The sequence below is a fragment of the Acanthochromis polyacanthus genome, chromosome 6, assembly GCF_021347895.1.
Source record: "Acanthochromis polyacanthus isolate Apoly-LR-REF ecotype Palm Island chromosome 6, KAUST_Apoly_ChrSc, whole genome shotgun sequence".
Taxonomy (NCBI): domain Eukaryota; kingdom Metazoa; phylum Chordata; class Actinopteri; family Pomacentridae; genus Acanthochromis; species Acanthochromis polyacanthus.
The window spans coordinates 30,304,634-30,324,148 of NC_067118.1; the positions used below are offsets into that span (position 1 = coordinate 30,304,634).

Here is a 19,515-nt window from a genome sequence, read left to right on the forward strand (position 1 = left end):
GGTGAGCACTACTGAGCAACTCGCAGAGCTCCATTTTATTTGTACAGGTGTAGCAATTGTTAACAGTGTTTTGCATCAAAACGTTTTAAACAATGTTGTTAGGTTTTTACCTAAAACCTTAAAGCCCCTAAACAGTAATAAGCCATTATCTCAATCGTAGTTTAACTCTGAATCCTAAATCCATCTAGCAGATTTTATATTTATCCTAGCCAGAAGCCTTATAAACATGAGGAGTTTCCAGATTTTCAATTTTCAAATCATTTGATAGTTCACCAAAATAAGCCACAGGTGACTCAGCTACCACCAGCAGTCATGACAAAAATTTTGAGATTTTTCGTCTGAACTGCAGGCTGTGTTTACACAGAGCAGATGGGAGACAACCATGGAAACAAGTCAGAAATGTAAGTGGTAAAATTTGTATGTGGCACCGTTACTTTTTTTCCCCAGTGTGGGTAACACCTCTGGGCACTTGGAAACTGTAAAACTAAGAAAAAAGAAATTAAACTTTCATTTTTCTTGTTTATATTATATAATGTTTACATTATAATTTAGTTGCATCCCACAACATTTTTCAGTTGTCTCCATTTCTAGCCTTGGTTGTGCTGTTTCCATAGAGGTGTAGAAGTAATAGGCCACAGGAAGTAAAAATGTGAGGGAAGCCAAGAAAAGCCCATAAACTCCTTTATTCACTAACATGTAATTTTGGGAGAATACCAATTATTAATAAACACAAGAGGCAACCCAGTAGCTGAATGGTTACAGAGCTTGCCCCATAATTGCAGCGTCCCTTTCTTTCATTCCAGCCAAAGACATTTGTTGAATGCTAAGCCCCTCTTTTACTCCTCTTCTTTCCTGTGTACTTCCTCAAAGATAGCTGGTCCTAAGCTACCTCTTTCTCCAGGATAATAATGTAAAATTGTACAGTGTAACTCACACTGGTGACTTTGCGATAAATCTGAGCAGCATTCTGACACTCAGAGTAGGGATACTCTGAGGTGGCCATCTCGAGCATACACATGCCGAAGGCGTAGACATCCACAGCCTCATCATAGTGCTCCTCGTACATCTCTGGAGCCATGAACTCTGGAGTGCCTGCAGACAGAGAGCCCAATGAACATGTCACTACTTCTTTGCTATTAGAACAATAAATCTACCAATACACATAATAAAGTCTCTTACCTATGACGCTCTTTGCAAAGGAAGCTGCCTTGAGCGTTGCCAGTCCTAAATCCCCTATCTTCACTGACCCTGTAGGTCCAGTAATAAAGATGTTATCACATTTGAGATCTCTATGAATGATGGGAGGTGTCCTGGTATGGAGAAAGTGGAGGCCTTTCAGGATCTGTCTGCACCAGCTCCTCAACACTTTGGGCTTCATTACCTTAAAACGCTTCAAATAGCTGTATGAAGGAAAGGGAAACAAGTCACATGACATTTAAGAGCTCCAAAATACAAAGTGAAGTGGTAAGTTCACTTGAATTTACTCTTCAGTGATGCCATCTCAAAAATATCTGCATGTACCAATACTCACGTTTTTAGCGTTCCTGAAGTCATGAGCTCTGTTACTAAAACAATGCATTTCTTTCCTTTAAGCGGCGACTCCCAGAAATCATAGAACCGGACAATGTTAGGATGTTGAAGACCCTTTAGCATTTCTGCCTCCTCTTTAAAGCGCTGGCGTTCCACTTTTGACAGCTTACGGTCCTAAAAGAACAACAGATGAAGAAACAATGAATATAAAGCCCTAATAATAGGTACTTAGATTTGCTTCACAAGAGCTGCCAGATGGAAGAGCCTGTCGCCTCTCCTGCACATTGTAAATTCATGCATTGAGTATGCTTTAGCAAGACAGAGGGAGTGAGGAGGAGGTTAGTGTCAGTCTTTCAGCCATATACACATCTCTAATTAGACCATATGTACATCAAAGCAGATGACTGTCCGTAGCGTTCATCTGTGTGGGGGAAAAAAAATCCACATCAGTGGCTTTTTGAAGCAGTAGGAAGACTCTGCCTGAATATATTTCCTTGTGGACAATATTTAAAGTATACAAGTATTTCAGGGAGAATACAGTCAGAAGTGACTTCTCACTTGTTAGCTTTAATTCCAGAAACACTGACGACGTGTAAAAAGACATGAAGGTGTAACAAACCACAGCCAGGGAGATATTAACATGGTCACACCCACAACATGCTGCAGCTAAAGGTTACATGTCATCGATCCTTCTGTCTCAGTCTCCTTCATTTGCTTGCTCACACACTACCTTTTGCTCCTTTCTCCCATCCCCCCGCATCTGCAATCTATCTCTTTCTCTGCACCCCTCACACCAACCACTCCCTTCTTCATCACCCAGCATCTCCCACATATGCATAAGCATCTTCTGTAACTGCTCCCTCTGAATCCCTTCCCTCTCCAATTCTGTTAGACTCCACTCTGGCAACACCTTGCTTTAGGTAGGGGTTTCTTTCAAGTCCTTTTTACTTTAGATCACAACATTAACGGCTTACATAACGCACACTCAACACTTGCCAGCAGCAAGACCCCACCCCTCACAGAGATGGACGAGACTGACGGTGCAATGCAATAAACACAATCTAGCGGCATCTGATCTTTTTAATTATTCAACCAGAGTTAACTCCCCCTGAGATGAAACTCAAACATATAAAATCACCTCAAATAACCTCAAAATTAACAATAAAGCACAACGTGTTGTGACGCAATGTGCCGATATGATGATAAAGCATGGTGTGCGCGTGTGTGAGAATGTAGCATATCAGGTTTTGTGTGTGTGGGGGGTGGGGATTTTCACTGCACTCTTCTGAAGTCCCATGAATAATTCAGTTCTGCAGAGAAGTCTTTCTACTGAGGCGAGCTGAGCAATGGAAGGCAGGGGCTGCCTAAGTTAGGCTGGGTTATCCCCAAGTGCTCTTTGTTGCACAGAAGCAGCACGTGGTCTGAAGTTTACCTGAAACGCTGGTCTAAAGAGAGCAACACTGAGGAATGAAACAGACAGCTTAAAAGATTTTGGACCAATGAGCATTGCAGCTCTTTCTCCCTTTAGGCAATACTCTATTCCCCACATTACCCCATTTTTTCTTTCTTGCTCCCTCCCCATCATCATCTCTCTGCTCATCTTTCAGGATTCCCGCTGCTTTTTCTAAATAACCCCCAACTCAGAGTGTTCCCCAAGTCCCAATCACACTCTCCACACACCACTCCATTTCTGCTTCCCTCTTTGCAGACATTGGGGCTTCTGCATAATTCAGAAGTCACATGTAGGCTCAGAGGTGTTGTTCACCGTGTGGCAAGATACACTCAGATACATACGCAAACTGAGATATTAGAAGACTGTCACTCCTATGACACACACCCAGTGACAAAGTATAAATGTCAACAGATGAAACTCAATTACTTCTTAGGGACCTGTGACCAATTAAATTACATTTCCGGTCTAAACTGTTTTCCATCGTCGACAGTTTGTGTGCATGTAATCTTATCAAGCTATGCTGCACACTTCACTTTTATACTAAAGCAAATCCGCAGTTGGCCAAAGCAGAGTGTGTAGCCGCCCAGGCAAGGGTGTACACACACACATACACATACACACACACACACAGGACAGAAAAATAGATTGTGACATTCCCAGGAAACAATCTTTGAAGCTGGGTTGCACACTGCTGCCACCCACTATATCTATGCATTCAAATCTATTAGTTCCACTGCTCTGCTAGCTCATACAGGACCACAGACAAATCCAAATGATGCCAAGACAGTGGACATCTGGGTTTTGAAGGGAGCAGGTAATAGATTAAAACATCAGTCCTGGGAACTGCAGGCTCACACACCATGTAATTGCAAAACTATGTGTTGAAATCAAATTCCTGCCATAATGTCACATGTTGCCTTTACTGCACTGTCACTGTAAAAACAGAATAAGTATCCTTATTGTGGAAGAGATAGCCATCATCCCAACTACTTTACCTGAAGATCGAGCAGTAAATACATGGTCTTATACAAGAGGCTTTAGCGGTTTCCGTGACAGTCACTGAAATTTTCCGCAACACTTGATTTAACTCTTTGGGTAGAGCATGGCCTTAGTTTGGATGTTGAGTTACACTGAGCCCACTAATGACAGAGAATGTACAGTATGCAGTGGCTGATGCTATCACTTCAGTTAGCTTACAAAGCGAGCAAAATGGAGATTTTATGAAGGTGTAGTATTCCTAACCAAGTAGACGGTCAAGAACCAAAATCTATCTGGACACGTGATAAGACATTTTCCACGCAACATACTAGACAAGAAAACTGACAAGCCTTTGCAACCGCTTTGATTGAAAACTGATGTGGCTGTGCTTAAACTAAAACTGGAGGTTAACCTCTGTAATGCAATCAGTGTCACTAATCAAGTTTCATCATCGAAAGAAAAACCCGTAACTCAGGAAAATCTGTCAAACAATGAACATCCTTCTTGTGAAATTAGTTCCGAAAGACCCCGCTCTCCAACACACACTAGTTCTGAGCCAACAGTGAAAAGCTCTGCATGCTTGTCAAAGGATTTACCATTAAATTAGATTTTTTGCAGCATACATAAGCATAAAAAAACAACTGTTATACTCTCACAAATACTGATGTTGTATACAAAATAGGCTTTTGCCAAGTGGCCATCAAATTTAATATTGATAACTGAAGACGCAAACACCGATTGTTTTTATTTAATTAATCCAACTGTATGTGAAATCCCTATCACATATATTCGCCAGATGCATATTGTTTTAATCAAGAGAGCAGTCATGTGTGAGCCCAGATCTTTTGTTCACTTACCTATCTTCACATGAGAAACTTCCTTCCACCCACTACCAGGTTGTGAAGTTTTACTGGGATTGAAGAGGCACACATTGATTGCATCTAATGATGAATAATAGACTTAAACTCTCGTAGTAAAGGGGCTCTGGTACTACAGAGTGTGAAGGTAGGCAATTTCTCTGAATCATCAGTCTCAAACCATTTTCTCATATAAACTCTACATATTGTCTGGAGTTTTTCTTCCACAAAGCAAGCGACTGTTCAACTTGCACATTGTAATTACCGGAAGTACTCTGTGGAAATACTGTTTGGTTTAGATGAGGGGTAGTACCTGGGAGGAGCATCAAAGACGACACAAAGTCACAAAGTATTTTATAATTTGGATGTAAACAACAGTCTTCTGGCTATTCGTCTGGTATGAGCCTTGAATGATATAAGTTCCCAATTTGTGTTGTCTCACCAATTACACATTTTTATTTGTATTTTTCCAGTTTCACGCAAGTTACAGGACAGAAATGTCATCGACATATTCTCTCACTCGCTGTGAACCCTCCGTACAATGACCTGCTCTATTCACACTGATTCGGTCAGACATTTCTCAGGCTTTGTGCTAGACAGCCGACAGGATCAAATCTGTTAAATGTCCATTCCACCCAATTCAGACATTTACATTGTACACATACAGCTCTGCCAGATAAATTTCAGATAAGTTCAGGGCACAAGTGCATGTGTGAAAACAGCTGAGAGATTCGCATGCACAACATATATAGACAGTGAATGAGATGCAAATGTGTTGGCAACTATTATTTTAGTAAACTATTTTTGCTTTTAAAAATGCCACACAAAACAACAAAATACAAACAATTCAACTGTTTGGCATATACATATAACCTGGCCCCTCTCTCTTCATCTGTCCCCATGTCACCAACCCCCTTAAAGCTCGTGTCCGGAGTTTCCGTTTGTTTTCAATTTATGTATCATTTTTTAACAAAGCTTAAATGTGTTAGTCTAGTTCGATACTATAATATAATGTTAGTATGACGCGATATGAAAATTTATTCATGAGCTCCGCCTTCCTCTCACAGACCCCCATGTTATGCCAAAAAGCGCCGGTCGCTGCCGACCAATCAAGTTCGAGCTTCAGCTTTGTCATGCTGTCAATCAACGGTTACGCGCACAGCAAGCAAGCCCATGCAGAGGTGGGCGAGCTACGCACTACGCAACCACGAGCACATTTGTTTTGCTTGTGGAGGAGAGAGCATCAGGGCTCAGCAACTTCCAGAAAAGTTACCAATCCCACGGCTTGTCAGGCCAAGAGACTGCAGGACGTTTTTTGGCTCAGGGTGCTCGCGTCGCTCCCCGACCACGGCCTCCATAGCCCGCTTGACGGCTTCGTTTAGATGCCCGACCTCTGGAGGAAGATGTTGGGGCGTCTGGGACATACTCTTCGTCAGAGGAGTCATGCAATTCTGAACTCTAGATAGAAATAAATAAACAATGTAACACATATACACGCGTAAATGCACTAAGTTTGATAAACAACGTCATCGAGAGGGATACACGAGTGTAATCACATATTGAAACTTTACTCGTTCATCCTAGCAGATTCATGTTATTTTGGTATTAGGACAAGTTAGACTCAATACAGAATTCTAACGTAATTCCTTTATTATTTACTAAATGTACTAAATGTAGAAGAGTGGAAAACAGCAAAACAGGCAAGATGCTGCAGCACTCCGGGCACTCCTCTCATGTACTGCGCGCGTGCGCAAATAAAGGGGCGAAATCAGAGGGACGGAGGGACCAACAGTGTTTTGGGAGACGCTGCGATTCAAACTCCGGACACGAGCTTTAACAGGCCCCAAAATTGTATGGGATTAGATTTTTATTTTTAATTTCAGAAAAGTCTCATCTTTAATAAAAAGTTATAGTTCCTGCACAACAAACTGCTGCTGAATCTACAAAAGAGTAAAGCACAGAGGCAAAGACAACTAATAAGAAATTGTACTCTTAATCTGTCATGTTTTTTGGACACCGGCCCAAATGAGTCTATAAAATTAACAAGCAGTGGGCTGAATTCCCCACCTCAATGGTCAAGTTACAAAGATGGTGGACTAATTTAGTGCTCCTTACTCTAAAAGTACCCCTGATAAAGTCCACAAGCTCTTAGTTAATATTAGAACAGCTCAGACCACTGAACCAGTGTGATCCACATTCAGAGAACCTAAATCTGCCAGGAGTATAACAAGTGTTAGCATTAGTGCCGATTATATCAGCTAAATTACGCACCGTGTCAGATTGGTCCTTCTAAATAACTTTGCGTTCCCAATTACAATTTCCTCGTTCCCTCATTAACTTGGCCTCATCTTGATCCTTCGTTAACAAGGAGCAGATTAACAACATTTGGAATTAGTAACAATGGTGTGACAGGGATTTGAATTAAACAACTTGTCAACAACTACTACAAAATCTAGACAGCTATAGTCCGCAAACTCAGTGTGTCACAACTTTTGGCTAAGAAGATTAACAATATTTCACCTCAGGAAGTACAGTACTTGTAAAATAAGCTAAACCCACACTTGTATGTGCACGCACACACACTAACACACTGAAAATACGCCTCTTTGCAGTTCTTTAACAGTGCTATGAAAAACTCAATTTCTCCCTCACTTACAATGTCAATGTGATGATTTATTGATCCATGCAGGACCCATTCATTTTACTGAAGACAGGGTGCTACACAGCACCACCAGTACAGCTATGTCTTGTTCAGTTTATTTAGACATTTCAACAATGAGGATGTTGGAACCATGGGAAATAAACCCTGGTTGCCAGGCTGAAGGAGGCATGATAATTTACTTGGCCACCCTCTCCACCCATCTTTAATAACAGACGACTATGGCAGTGCTTCCACTGCTGTAACAAAAGCTGGTGCAGGGCGAGCCATGAGCCAGCAGACTGCCTGCAGCTGAATTGTGTCCCATCAGTCATGACTGCAGGAGGCTTTGACCAGCAGATGTGCCAGCTGCTATTATCCCTGTTTCAGTGTTACAGCTCTGCCATACATCCACTGTACACCCACGCTGCATTGTACAAAACGCACACAAGAAAACGCTGGTGGTCTGAAAGGAGAGCAAAATTTACATGCATCACCCTGCCTCGTCAAGGAGGATCCTAAAAGACAGGAACATTATCAAAGATGACAAGCCAGTGAGATACTGTGACAGTAAACCAACAATCATGCTATCACCAAATCACTACTTTGCTGTTTGGGTGTGAAAGGAAACAAACAAGAACAAGCTCTGAGGAGATGCTGTCTGACAGACACCCCCAGCACTTGTTAAAAACAAAACAACAAAATATTATGTCACCGCTATAGCCATGAATAGAACGAACTGTAGGTGGATCAGTGGAGGCACTTATGTTTGTCGCATGGGTGTTTAAGTGCATTACTGTGTCTAGCCAATTGTGACCAGGTGTTGGCCAACGCGGATTACGGCATACAAACCTTCTATAAACCCGTTTTCTGTCAAACTAAATGTACGGGCTAACAAACAAGTGGTTCATTGACACAGACAAAGAAAAACTTTTAAACTATTCACTTGTCTCTTTGAAAGACTACACCTGTTTAGGCAATGCTCATGGCAATTGTCGACTAATTGTTTAGAGCTAATATGTTAATTTTCAGGGCAACACTATAAAGAGTTTTAAGAATCAAAAACTTGTAAATATCTGACAATATTTTTTCTTACAAACACCAAACAGAAACAGATATTCATAACAAGGACCTTTCAAAGTTTGAGGCATTATGATAAATGGAGTAAACCACTGGAAATTTCACAACTAAACCTAAATTATTAAAGCTGACAGCAATAGGAAATAGGATAAAAGCAAATTTGAGAAATAGAAATTTTACTGGAAATTAATTTCTGCAAATTACTGCAAACAACAAACTTGTGAAATCAGGTAAATAATGGTAAAACACATAAGGAAACAAAAATACATTTAACATAATGCAATTTCAGTGATATCAATACATCCATGATAAGCTAATTGCTGCAACTAATGAAAATATTGTTTGACTCAATCACTTGTTTTACTAACTCAATAAAAATAATTAAGTTCACAAAAATACTGAGGAAATGGAAAACCACTGATATTAGCTTTCTTTGTGTTTCTGCAGTCAAGCAGCAAATATGCCATGATGCTTGAGCTTTTCATCATTATTCAATTTTCTTTATAGCAGACAAGCAGCTTTAGCCTGTCCAGCAGAACTTGAGGTGCGACAGCTGGCGATGACATCTTTAACACACACACTTGCACAGACACCAACATCCAGGCCTAATGGTAACACAGACACTCAGACTCATTGTAAAAAAAAAGAAAAAGAAAAAAGAAAAGCTGTTAATACAATTAGCTACAAATAGCTGTGGTGCTATGATACCCAAGGTGGCATTTTTACCCATCTGCTCTGAACTTGAGACAAGTATTCACAAAAGTGTTCACTATGGATGCAAATGGCTAAAGCCGAATGAAATGCAGAATGGTGATAGTCAAAGTGAGAGTACAGAAGGTGGGCAGTCTTGCACAAATCACTGACGATGACGGCTGGCACAGAGATAAGGCAAAGAAGAGTGGTTAGAGATGTCCTGAAATGAACTGTGCAGCCTGGCCAGCTTGCCTCCCTTGAACATTTTCTGAAGCTCTGCAGTGTGGGGGAACGGAGCCAGAGACACAGCCTTGATTCAGCACAATACCCTGACCCAGACTAAACTCAGCATAGGGAAAACACAAGGATCACTAGAACTCCAACTACTCATTTCCAGTATGTAATAAGACTAGCAACAATAGCAACCAATAAAATGAGGATCCACAAAACCAACAAGATGCTATGAAATTGTCATATACAGTATGGCATACTTTCTGTGAGGGACAGGACCTGGTGATGGTGAGGAGAGTCAGAGTCAGTAAAGTTTCTCATGTATGCAAGTGTTTAGGTCATAAAAATTTTAAAACTATGTAAGCTCTTTTGGGGGGAGTTGTGACTTCCTTAGGCCACGTACGTACGTACAACTAACATAGCTACCCATCATAAAGAGACAAGCAGATTAACAGATCATTTTGCCTTTCTTGTGACATTTTCTAATAATCTGCCCACTGCAAGCATATTTAACGGGTACATTTTATGAAAATCATGCGATTTTGCCTCATGATGAGCCAACAAAAATAAGAACATGCGTGATGAAAATCCCTAGACCAAGGCGTGATGCAAAGTATACATACACCACTGCCAAAGTAAACTTAGTTTAAACATGGGTACAGCTAAACAAACAGGAAAAACCACAGGACAACACCATCCAACAGTCTTTGCACCTATGGGGTTTCACATGTAAAGTGAGCTATCAAAATAAAAGACTTAATACAATATTGACTTAATATAGAAGTGCTACAGTGAGGCCATTTGTTGTTCAGCTATTATTACATAAACAGCTTAGTGACGCAAAGTTCAACTACAGTGTATTAAAAGTAACCCTTGTCTTCATACCACAGAGCCTAAGCAGGAGGCCTTAACAGGATACAAAAGTGCTCCAGGTTTGTTCATACAAATAACCTTCTTAAATTCCAAAAGGGATTACTAGTCCTAATGAGCTGTTGTGACACTTCCTATTGTTGGGGGAGGGAAGGAGGAGGTCAGAGGCCATTTGGCTAAATCTTCTCACTTAAGGTGCAACTTTGAAGGTTGCTCCCTGAATCCTGTATTGATCAGCACCAATACTGGAACAATCAGTCAGACGTGCTAACATAGCAACTATACTACTAGCACTCTCCATGTGTGTCATCTTTATTTAACAGACCCTCCAGAAAAACGCGGGCAAAAATCCTTGATTATGTGTGCTAAAATCCTTGATTATGCGTGCTAAAATCCTTGATTATGCAAATAAATATGCGGGGTTTTAATGATATTTTATGCGGGGAAAGAGCGGAAAGTTGCAAAGTATGCGAATACTTGTGAAATATGCAAAAATATGCGCGAGTCACCTGCCGTCTGGCCGCGGAGGGATGCGTCCTCTAATCAGACATTGGGACTGCTGCGGGGTTACTGGTGTGACAGCCTGTGCTTTGGGAGGCGGAGAAGCTCACAGCAGCACCTGCTGCTTGTTGACAGAATGATGCGAGTTTTCCTGTCAGAGTCTCCAAAAGTCTCGCTAGATTTGTCGCTAGTCACTAGCCAGGCGACACATAAAAATTCACTCACAATTCCATTTATATTGGTTATAGTTTTCTCATTTTATGCGGAAATTGTGAAATCAAGCGGGACCTGCATATTTCTCTTTTATTTCGTGGAAATGTGAGATTCTTGCGGGAATTATGCGCTGTTTTGCGGGGATTATGCGGCATTTTGGGAAATAATTGACCCCCGCATAATCAGCGGCATTTTGGTGATTAATGCGGGAATTCATGCGATCGCATAATCGCGTTTTTCTGGAGGATCTAATTTAAAGTCTGACAACTGCAGTATTTATTTCAAAACAAGGCAGCACACAAAAAAAATCTGACAGCCACCCTTGTAAATGTTTGACCATTTCTTGTAAACGCTAACTGGAATTGCTCGTCAACTAACTGAATGACCATCAATAGAAAATCCCTACGTAGCTCTTCGATAAGCAATGAATCGTTTAAGTCTGCTGAATATGTTTCAGCTATGGACAGTTTACATTGATGCACTCAAAGTAAGCCCATGTATGACGTCACTAAAGACTCACCAAGAGGTATGTGAAGGACATTTTGTAGCACAAACACTTAAGAGGGCTCATTCATAAAGAAACTATAGATAAAGCTACATAAAGGTACACACAACCGTACTGTCGCTAACAGAACTGGAAATTGCTTTACTAGAAACTGTAATCTTACCAGTGACAAACAACCCAAGTGACCTGTGTGCATCATGAGCTCCACTAAATGAACCATGGGTTACTTAGGGATTGTCTTGTAAAGGTTTTAATTTCTTTTGTCCACCTTTTTATCTTGATGTTCTTTCTGCCAAACATTTTTGAAAGCATTCTGATACTTTAATATTTATGACTAAAACTCAATTTGTAACTTGTTAAACTGATTCCCCAGTTAGTGCGTGTGCACACATGCATGTGTGTATAAATGTTTCCAAAGACGTTTGATGCAACAAAAAGTATCAATGAACTCAAGGCAATTTTGGAAACAAGTATTCCTTGGCTTCCGTGTTTTCACAATCGATCCATGCTCTCGTTTTAAAACCCTGAGCTACTTTGTTTTGAGAATTTTTATGCTCTTAAAGCCACCACAGGGAGGAACAGATGTGGCAGAGAAAGCAGAAAATTCCCACCTATGCTAATATGCTACACACAATTCTAAGTTAGTGCTTGTAGCGTTCAGCTTGTCATTCAAACACTTTCTTACAATATTTTCAAAAATTGTGTGCATGTAATGGCATGCCACTGACAACCTTTTGAAAAGCCTTCCTTTTTCTGAATAATGCTAAAAAGTAATATTCCTTATCATTCAGTTAACTGTCTCAGATGTAACACTGCACAATGAATTATCACAATTTGAACATCTTGTAATTAAATGAACAAGATCAACAATACTGATGTTTAAAATGCAACCTCCACTCACAGAAAAGTGTGCTCACAAAAATAAAGTTACTCAATATCAACTTAGGTAAATGTGAATGCCTTATTTTACTCTTTCCAATAAATGTTTGGTCACCCACATGTCCAAGTTGCACTGCATTAACGGACTGTAAACACAAGAAGCTTTTAGAGTCCCTTAGACTGCATCGACCCAAGCTTGCATGTGAGATGTTTGTGGAACAATTTTAGATATGTTTTGAGAGATGCACTGAATTTAGGTGAAGAAGTAGCTTATTTTGAGTCTTAATCTGATGCAAATCTTTGCACATTAGCAGGAATGTAGCAAAACATGAAACCAAAGCAGTGCTTTGTTCATTTAAACGAAAACGTGGAATAAAAATAACTTCTGTCCTTAAGATTAATGGATAATTACGTTTAAAAATCATGATTTGGACAAAAGAAAAGAGTGACTATCCTTTCGGTCATCATCAATCACCTCTACTCCTGTGTGTTGGATCCAGATTTTATTAACTAGCCTCTTTCTATCATGTTTGTGGCGGCTATACCACAGGCCACATTGCTGTGGCTCAAACAGGCTCGTCCTTCTTCCCGCAGGCTCTTCAGTTGGCTGAGTGACTCAAGAACTCAGGCATGCTTGAAGATGGAGCTGCTGATAAGGCACTGCTAGCTACAGCCACTGGGTCTGGCTGTCTTTGCTGCCCTAGGCCTGTCAATGCCAAATGGGGTGTAACCAATGACCCACTTGGGCATCTACAAACTTCTTTTCTTCAGATTTGCTTTTTTCCATCTCAGCAGCCAAGGAGGCATTGTTGTTACCCCTACACGATAGCACCCCCCACCACCCCAAAAGAAAACATAAGCTACAGTCCAAAACACATTACCATCCCACTAAATAGCTCAGGCTTAACTATGATTACCAAAAAAATCCAGTGTTTAGAATTAAGACACTGACCAAGTAACTCATGAGGTCATTTGTTGGGTTTGCTTGTTTCAGGGAAGCCAAAATCTCTGACAAACACACAAAACTCAGGCAAGCAGCCTCATATCACTGCCACGGTATCATTGCCTGCTCCGCATTCACAAGCTGAGAGCCAGATTTAATCTACAAAACTACAAACTCGTTGCCAAATACCACAGAGGAATCTGTGAAAAGCCAGAAAAACTGTGTCTGCAAGTGTGTGCACAGCGTTCAACACTAAGACAAAAATCTATACACAGACCCACAATTGAGAGAAACAGAAAGTTTCCAAAGTTTAAAAAAAAAAAAACTTCCAGAGAGCAATAATGGAATAAGACAAGGCAAACCGAAACACAAGAAGTCTTTCTTCTCAACAATGAAAAAAGTCACAACAGGCACCCTTCTCTCAGATTAACATCCTTGCCTGAGCCAGGGCCATCTGTGTTATGCCAGCAGCCTGGCACAGAAACAGAGATGTGGGGGAGATGGGCATGGAAGGAAAGGGGCAGCGGGTGAGAGAAAGGAGGGAGGACGAGAGACAAAAAATAAACACAAGACCAGATTAAAATTTCTAGGCAAGAAAGCCATGTGACTTAGGGAAGGAGTGAATACAGTGGAAAATCACAGTCAGATCTCATGTCTCTCCATCTTCCACATAAACCTTTGCTGCTTTAAACAACTGTTTGTTGAGCAATGCAAAGCTGGCATCGTCTACACGCAACACTAAAGAGTAAATATGCAGAACACTCCATTCAAATCTGAACTACTTTGAGTGCACTCTTAAGGCATGTTTATACCTGTACATGAGTATGCTGCTGAATGTGACCAAGAACATGTGGTGTGATTATGGGCAGAGTGCGTTCTGACCCCCAGTCTATACGGTGACTCTTAAAATACTACCAGTTTATTCTACTGACACATAAACCATGCTTATAAATCCCACTGAGGCAACTAATTCTAATTCTCTGTTTAAGAATAAAGCATTTCATTCTCTAGACTGCAGTCAGCTGGCCAAGCTTATTACAGCCACTCAGGTTTAAAAAGCATTTAGTTAGCACAGTCACACAATAAACAATTTGACAGTAATACCCTATTTGGATGGACACAGTGAGGTCTGTGAGGTGTGGCGATTATTAACACTAATGCTGTAATTCAGTTTTATTTATATCAGTTTTATGTAATTCAAGTAGACTGAAACTTTCAAGGGTCGTTTACAATTGCCCATTGATCACTGTGTGTCACATGGTTCGAACTTGCACACTTGTTGATTTCTACAAAACTAGCTACACCTAGTCAATCCACATCACCTTCCTGTTTGTCCTCCTCTCAACCAAAGCTGGACACTGCTTTGTTTGACGACCTGGTCTCACTGTAAATTCAATGACACTGGTATTTAAATGTCATAACAGACATTCAAAATTGGCGAGGGAGCAATACAGAGGGAATAGGAAACAGAAAGGTTGCACATGGGGATGACTATGACAGTTTGGACACATATAGTAACACTTGATCACTATTTGATACAATTCAGTGGAATTTTCTGGTTTATCATGTATGGAACTACACTGGAGACTGACATCCCTAGAGGAGCAGGGTGACAGTCGCTTCATGAATGGATTTGAATTAGATCAAGCTGCATCATACGCCAACTTGTGTCTGAAAGTGGCATAAATGACAATTTAGTTGTGGCTTTGTGTGTTAAATTAATTTTACAAAGTAGACTGGTATATCTAGAATGACATTAATATAATTGTCAATTGTTTTTATCCAAGCAAAAAACACAAAGCTTCCAGTTTCCGGACTCTTGAATGTGAATATTTGCAAGTTTTACTGGGTCTTTTACGATATTGAAACAATACATTGTCTTTTTCAGGTTGGGCCTCATTTTCATGATCAGTTCATCTATATAGAATTTTCTTCATGCATTTTTTCGTCTATTAAAACACCAGAACAGACGAAATGGAGAAATGTCCATAAAATTTCCTTGGCATGCATCTTGTTTAAGCTGGTCAACAGAGAAAAATCCAGAAAATCTATTTTACTACAGTCTGATTCATCGGATAAAGACTATAAATCTGCCACTGGCCAGGCGTTTCATGTGGTTCTCGCCTCCCCTTGTACCATCTACATGTTATCTTATTTTTAAACCCCTTCTCTTTGGGAAACCACAACTAGCTCCAGGATAGCAACCAACCACACTGAAACTTTCAAGTTTTGACGAGGATTTGGACTGTGCAATAAGGGCTCCCTGCTTGTTCTTTTTGAGGAATTAGCCATTTTAATGTAAATGCTTGCCTCCCTGCATGCAAATGTTCCACCAAAACATTTCCCTGTCACTATTTTGAGGGGAAACTGTTGCTGGATCCTTGCCGTAGCACCATCCATGTTTACTTTAATGAAACCCAAAACAAGGCAGAGCTTTTTTCCCCACTATAGCAGAATGATGAGCAGCACCCAGACTGTCCTGCATAGCAATGTGTCAGTGTTAGAGAGTGGTCTGGCTATGTGCGAAGCATTTTACGATGATATAAGCACTTCTAACATTTCTGATCCTTGAATTTTCCACTTTGGGGGAACATTTGTTTGAAAATGACTACTGCTGTCAAACAATGAAGATTTTGAATCAGATTGATCACAGGGTTGCTGTGGATTAATAAGTTGGTTGGTTCTGCCACCACCGAATCAACTGCCCATTTGTGGCATGTGCGACAATAAGTCTATTTGGACAAACTGCATGAAATGAATTGCCAGATATGCTTCAGGGATTATCAGTCATTTTGTGTTGCAGATGGGTTAATTGCGTTTAATTTTTCAAATCAGATTAATCATGAGGATGGACTCATCTGGATTAACGCATTAATATTGACAGCCCTAAAAAGGACAAAACATTATTGCAGCAGTTCATGAAAACTGTTGCAAATACTTCATTTTCTTCCTGTTGAATCATTGCAGCTGCAATCTAAATATCACCACATGCTCCAGGAAAACATGGTGGTCATTTTTCCCCGTTTTATACAATACTTCAAAGCCAAAATGATTATTCAAGGAAATAAATCTGTTAACTGTCAAATCTTATTCTGGAATCTAATTCGGAACAACTGTAATGACTTGTCAAACTTTTTGGGTAGTTAAAATAAATAAAAAGGAAGGATTAAGCAACATTATATCACCAGTAGTTCTGGTCAAATGAAGAAGGTCCCTTAGTAACTCAGCACACAAACTTTCAGTGAATGGTTCTGATCCAGTCAGTAGGCTGATGAAGCAGAGCACAAATGATAATTTACATAGAGGTCTGACCAGTATTTTTCTTTATCCAACAGTTTCTAATGGCAGCCTATCCGCTCAAAGCTACAATACTGTATAAGAGAATGATGACTACATGACAATTTGCATCGTGATTAACATTTATTATTGACTGTCCACTAGAGGGGGTTTAATCTTTCATTAGGGAAAAATAAAACAGAGGAAATTGCTTCCTGTTCCACATTCTGTCATCGACTGACCCCCAGCTGAAGCTCTCTGCTGTCAGACTGATGGAGACGGAGGATTGCTCACTGCTATCAGCCTGCATGACATCATCATGTAAAGACACTGTACCTCAGAGTTATCATTACTCATTCCTCACCAATGGCGTGTTATCTTGAAAGTCCTTTCAAGAGACGAGACGGCCACTGTCTTGTGACGCCACAGTCATACAAAACAGATTTAGTTCTTTTCAGTGCATCCAGCACTGCATTCTTTCATCTCACGGGTTACTGACGCAGCACGTTTTCAGTACCCTAGGCAAAGTATTCATCGAGGCCACTGACCACCACACGGTTCCCAGCAGGCTACAGCGCACTTCAGCTGCTTCCTGTCAGCCTACCTCCTGTTGCACAGGGGGAGGTATTCAGGGAGTAGCACCACTCATAACATGAAGACAACACTGCTGGATGAGACAACACAGGCATCTCCTGCACTGTCCACTCCAGTAACTGACCTCAGTGTCGTCACATTGTCAGTGGGGAAAAATTGCAAGAGAAAAAAAATAAGGTCGACTGAATGTAAATTGTTGGAAATTAATGGATAACAATTTTATCTAAGTGGTGGAAAAATAACAAAATACACTACAGGTTTTCTTTCTTTGAGGGGGCCAGTCATGCTTACTACAGTCCCTCTTAAGCCTCCTGGGAGAGAGAGGGAGAGAGAGATAATCCCCGCTGCAGTCTCCAAAGGACGGAAATAATTAGTTAATACCTTTGCACAGTCTAAGCTTGTGATTTTCTTGTCTGTATGATGCAAGAAAATAGACTCTCCTTGTGCATTTGCAAAACTGCCGATCACGATACCTCAGTGGTATGCCTCTCCACATCAGCAGCTAATTCTTGTCATTTGTCCTGTGCAAACCATTTGAAATGTAGTCAAACCCATTTGTAACTTTGTGGGCTCCTGCATGAGACTCAAGCTGACTGACAGTTCCCTGAAGACGTCTCCATTATAGCATCATGAAGTGTAAGAACAGAGAGGAAAACAGATACTGGGCTTCCTGTGGGAGTGAGGCTTTCCTCCACTAATATCAATCGCTTGATTGATGTGTGTGTATTTACTGGAGAAGGTAAGCTGCAGATTTTAAAAAAAAACAACAACAGTGTTTAGGGTTTGACAGTGTCTTCAATGTCCATCTGTAAGAACAAAGATTAGAAAAATAAGCCTCCTTTAAAAAAAAAAAAGGAGTCTGATGAATATGCTGTTTTCTGGCTTGAAGATACAGAAAACACAGATACAGAGAAGTTGTAAATCAGATGGACAGTTTTTCACTTTACCTGCAGCTCACACCAGGCCACCTCCACCCAGGTCTCAGTGTCCAAGCCTTTGTAGACCGTCTTGAAGGACCCTCTTCCCAACTCGATGTCAAATTTCAGGAACCTTCCTCCGGGAGATGTGGAGACTGCTTTCATCTCTGCTTCCTCCTCATTCTCCTCACTTGCTGTCTTGATGGCAGCTTTACCACCATCGCTACATGTCACATTTAATGCATCTCCTCGTTTCTCCTTGTCCTCGTCAGCACTGGCACTCTCTGTTGCGCTGTCTTTGTGCCCAGCTTGACTTTCAGTGCTGGAACCCTCCTGTATCCCACAACTAGTCCCCCGTGTCCTGTCCACTATTGTTCGCAGGTTTATGTTTACAACCTTACTCCTGTTATCGCATTCAGGAGCTTCGAAGGCCTGCTCATCCGCATCTGAAAACCACAGACTTCTTCTGATGAATCTCTGATGCACATTCCTCTGATAACTAGAGGAAGGGTATGCGCTGGGGTCACTCCCACCTCTTACAACTGAGTCCACAAGATTGACATTTCCATCACCCAAGGCCTCATACATGCTCACGGCCAGTTCACATTGAGAGTTGGGCACAGAAGGATATTTCGGCTCCTGGTGAGCCTCGGAGGTTGAACTAGACCCCGGCTCCATGGTGATTTAAAAGTTCAGTCACTTTGGTTTCCAGGTCATTCGTGCCATGGCTAGACTTCCCAACACGCAGATGTACAGACGAATACCTGCAGCGCCCACTCGGTGACGCAGTTTGCCAGCAGAGGCCCTTATCAGCACTGGGATGGAGACATGGACGAGATTTCATCCGATATACGAGAGCTGCAAATGAAATATTGCCAGTTAGTGAAACAAAATCTAACAATTCATGATAAATACGGCAACATTGGGGTTGGCTCGTAGCTCCATGCGTGCTAATAATTAGAGAGGTGAAGTTTGTTGGTGTCAATTAAAGCAAGTGTATAAAAAAAGACAAGCCCACGAGTTAAAACATTGTTTCTAGAAACCATCGTCATGCAGGTGGACGCAAAACTAGCAAGCTAGCTGCGACGACACAAGTTAAGTTTGACAATTCACAACTAGCAAAACGTTTGCTAGCGCTTAAACCTGCCCTCAGCGTTCACATGATACGGACTGGTCTTCAAACACTCCCTTTACAGTTAATTAAACAGCAATGGGACACGACTTACCTTTTTTTCCCTCAAAAAGCGAAGAAAGCACGACCAAACAAGCTCGGCTAAACTCACGCTAGCGAGTCCAACCTGCCAGGTCCGGTAGGAGAGAAAACCTCGCTAACGTGCGCCAACTGTCCACGACAAAA

At 41.0% G+C, this 19,515-nt stretch overlaps 1 protein-coding gene across 7 annotated transcripts in view; it reads right to left on the bottom strand.

The window, feature by feature from the left end:
• LOC110958472 (serine/threonine-protein kinase WNK2) overlaps positions 1 to 19,507 on the bottom strand; it is a 44,341-nt gene extending 24,834 nt beyond the window's left edge. For all 7 annotated transcript variants that reach the window (XM_051950208.1, XM_051950212.1, XM_051950211.1 and 4 more), the window contains exons 1-5: positions 19,385 to 19,507; positions 18,189 to 19,016; positions 1,532 to 1,704; positions 1,180 to 1,400; positions 935 to 1,092 (exon numbers count right to left, since the gene is read on the bottom strand). In XM_051950208.1, the coding sequence (XP_051806168.1) occupies positions 935 to 1,092; positions 1,180 to 1,400; positions 1,532 to 1,704; positions 18,189 to 18,836 (1,200 nt within the window). In that variant the 5' untranslated portion in view covers positions 18,837 to 19,016; positions 19,385 to 19,507. The remainder of the gene's footprint in view (positions 1 to 934; positions 1,093 to 1,179; positions 1,401 to 1,531; positions 1,705 to 18,188; positions 19,017 to 19,384) is intronic.
• Positions 19,508 to 19,515: the final 8 nt, after the last annotated feature.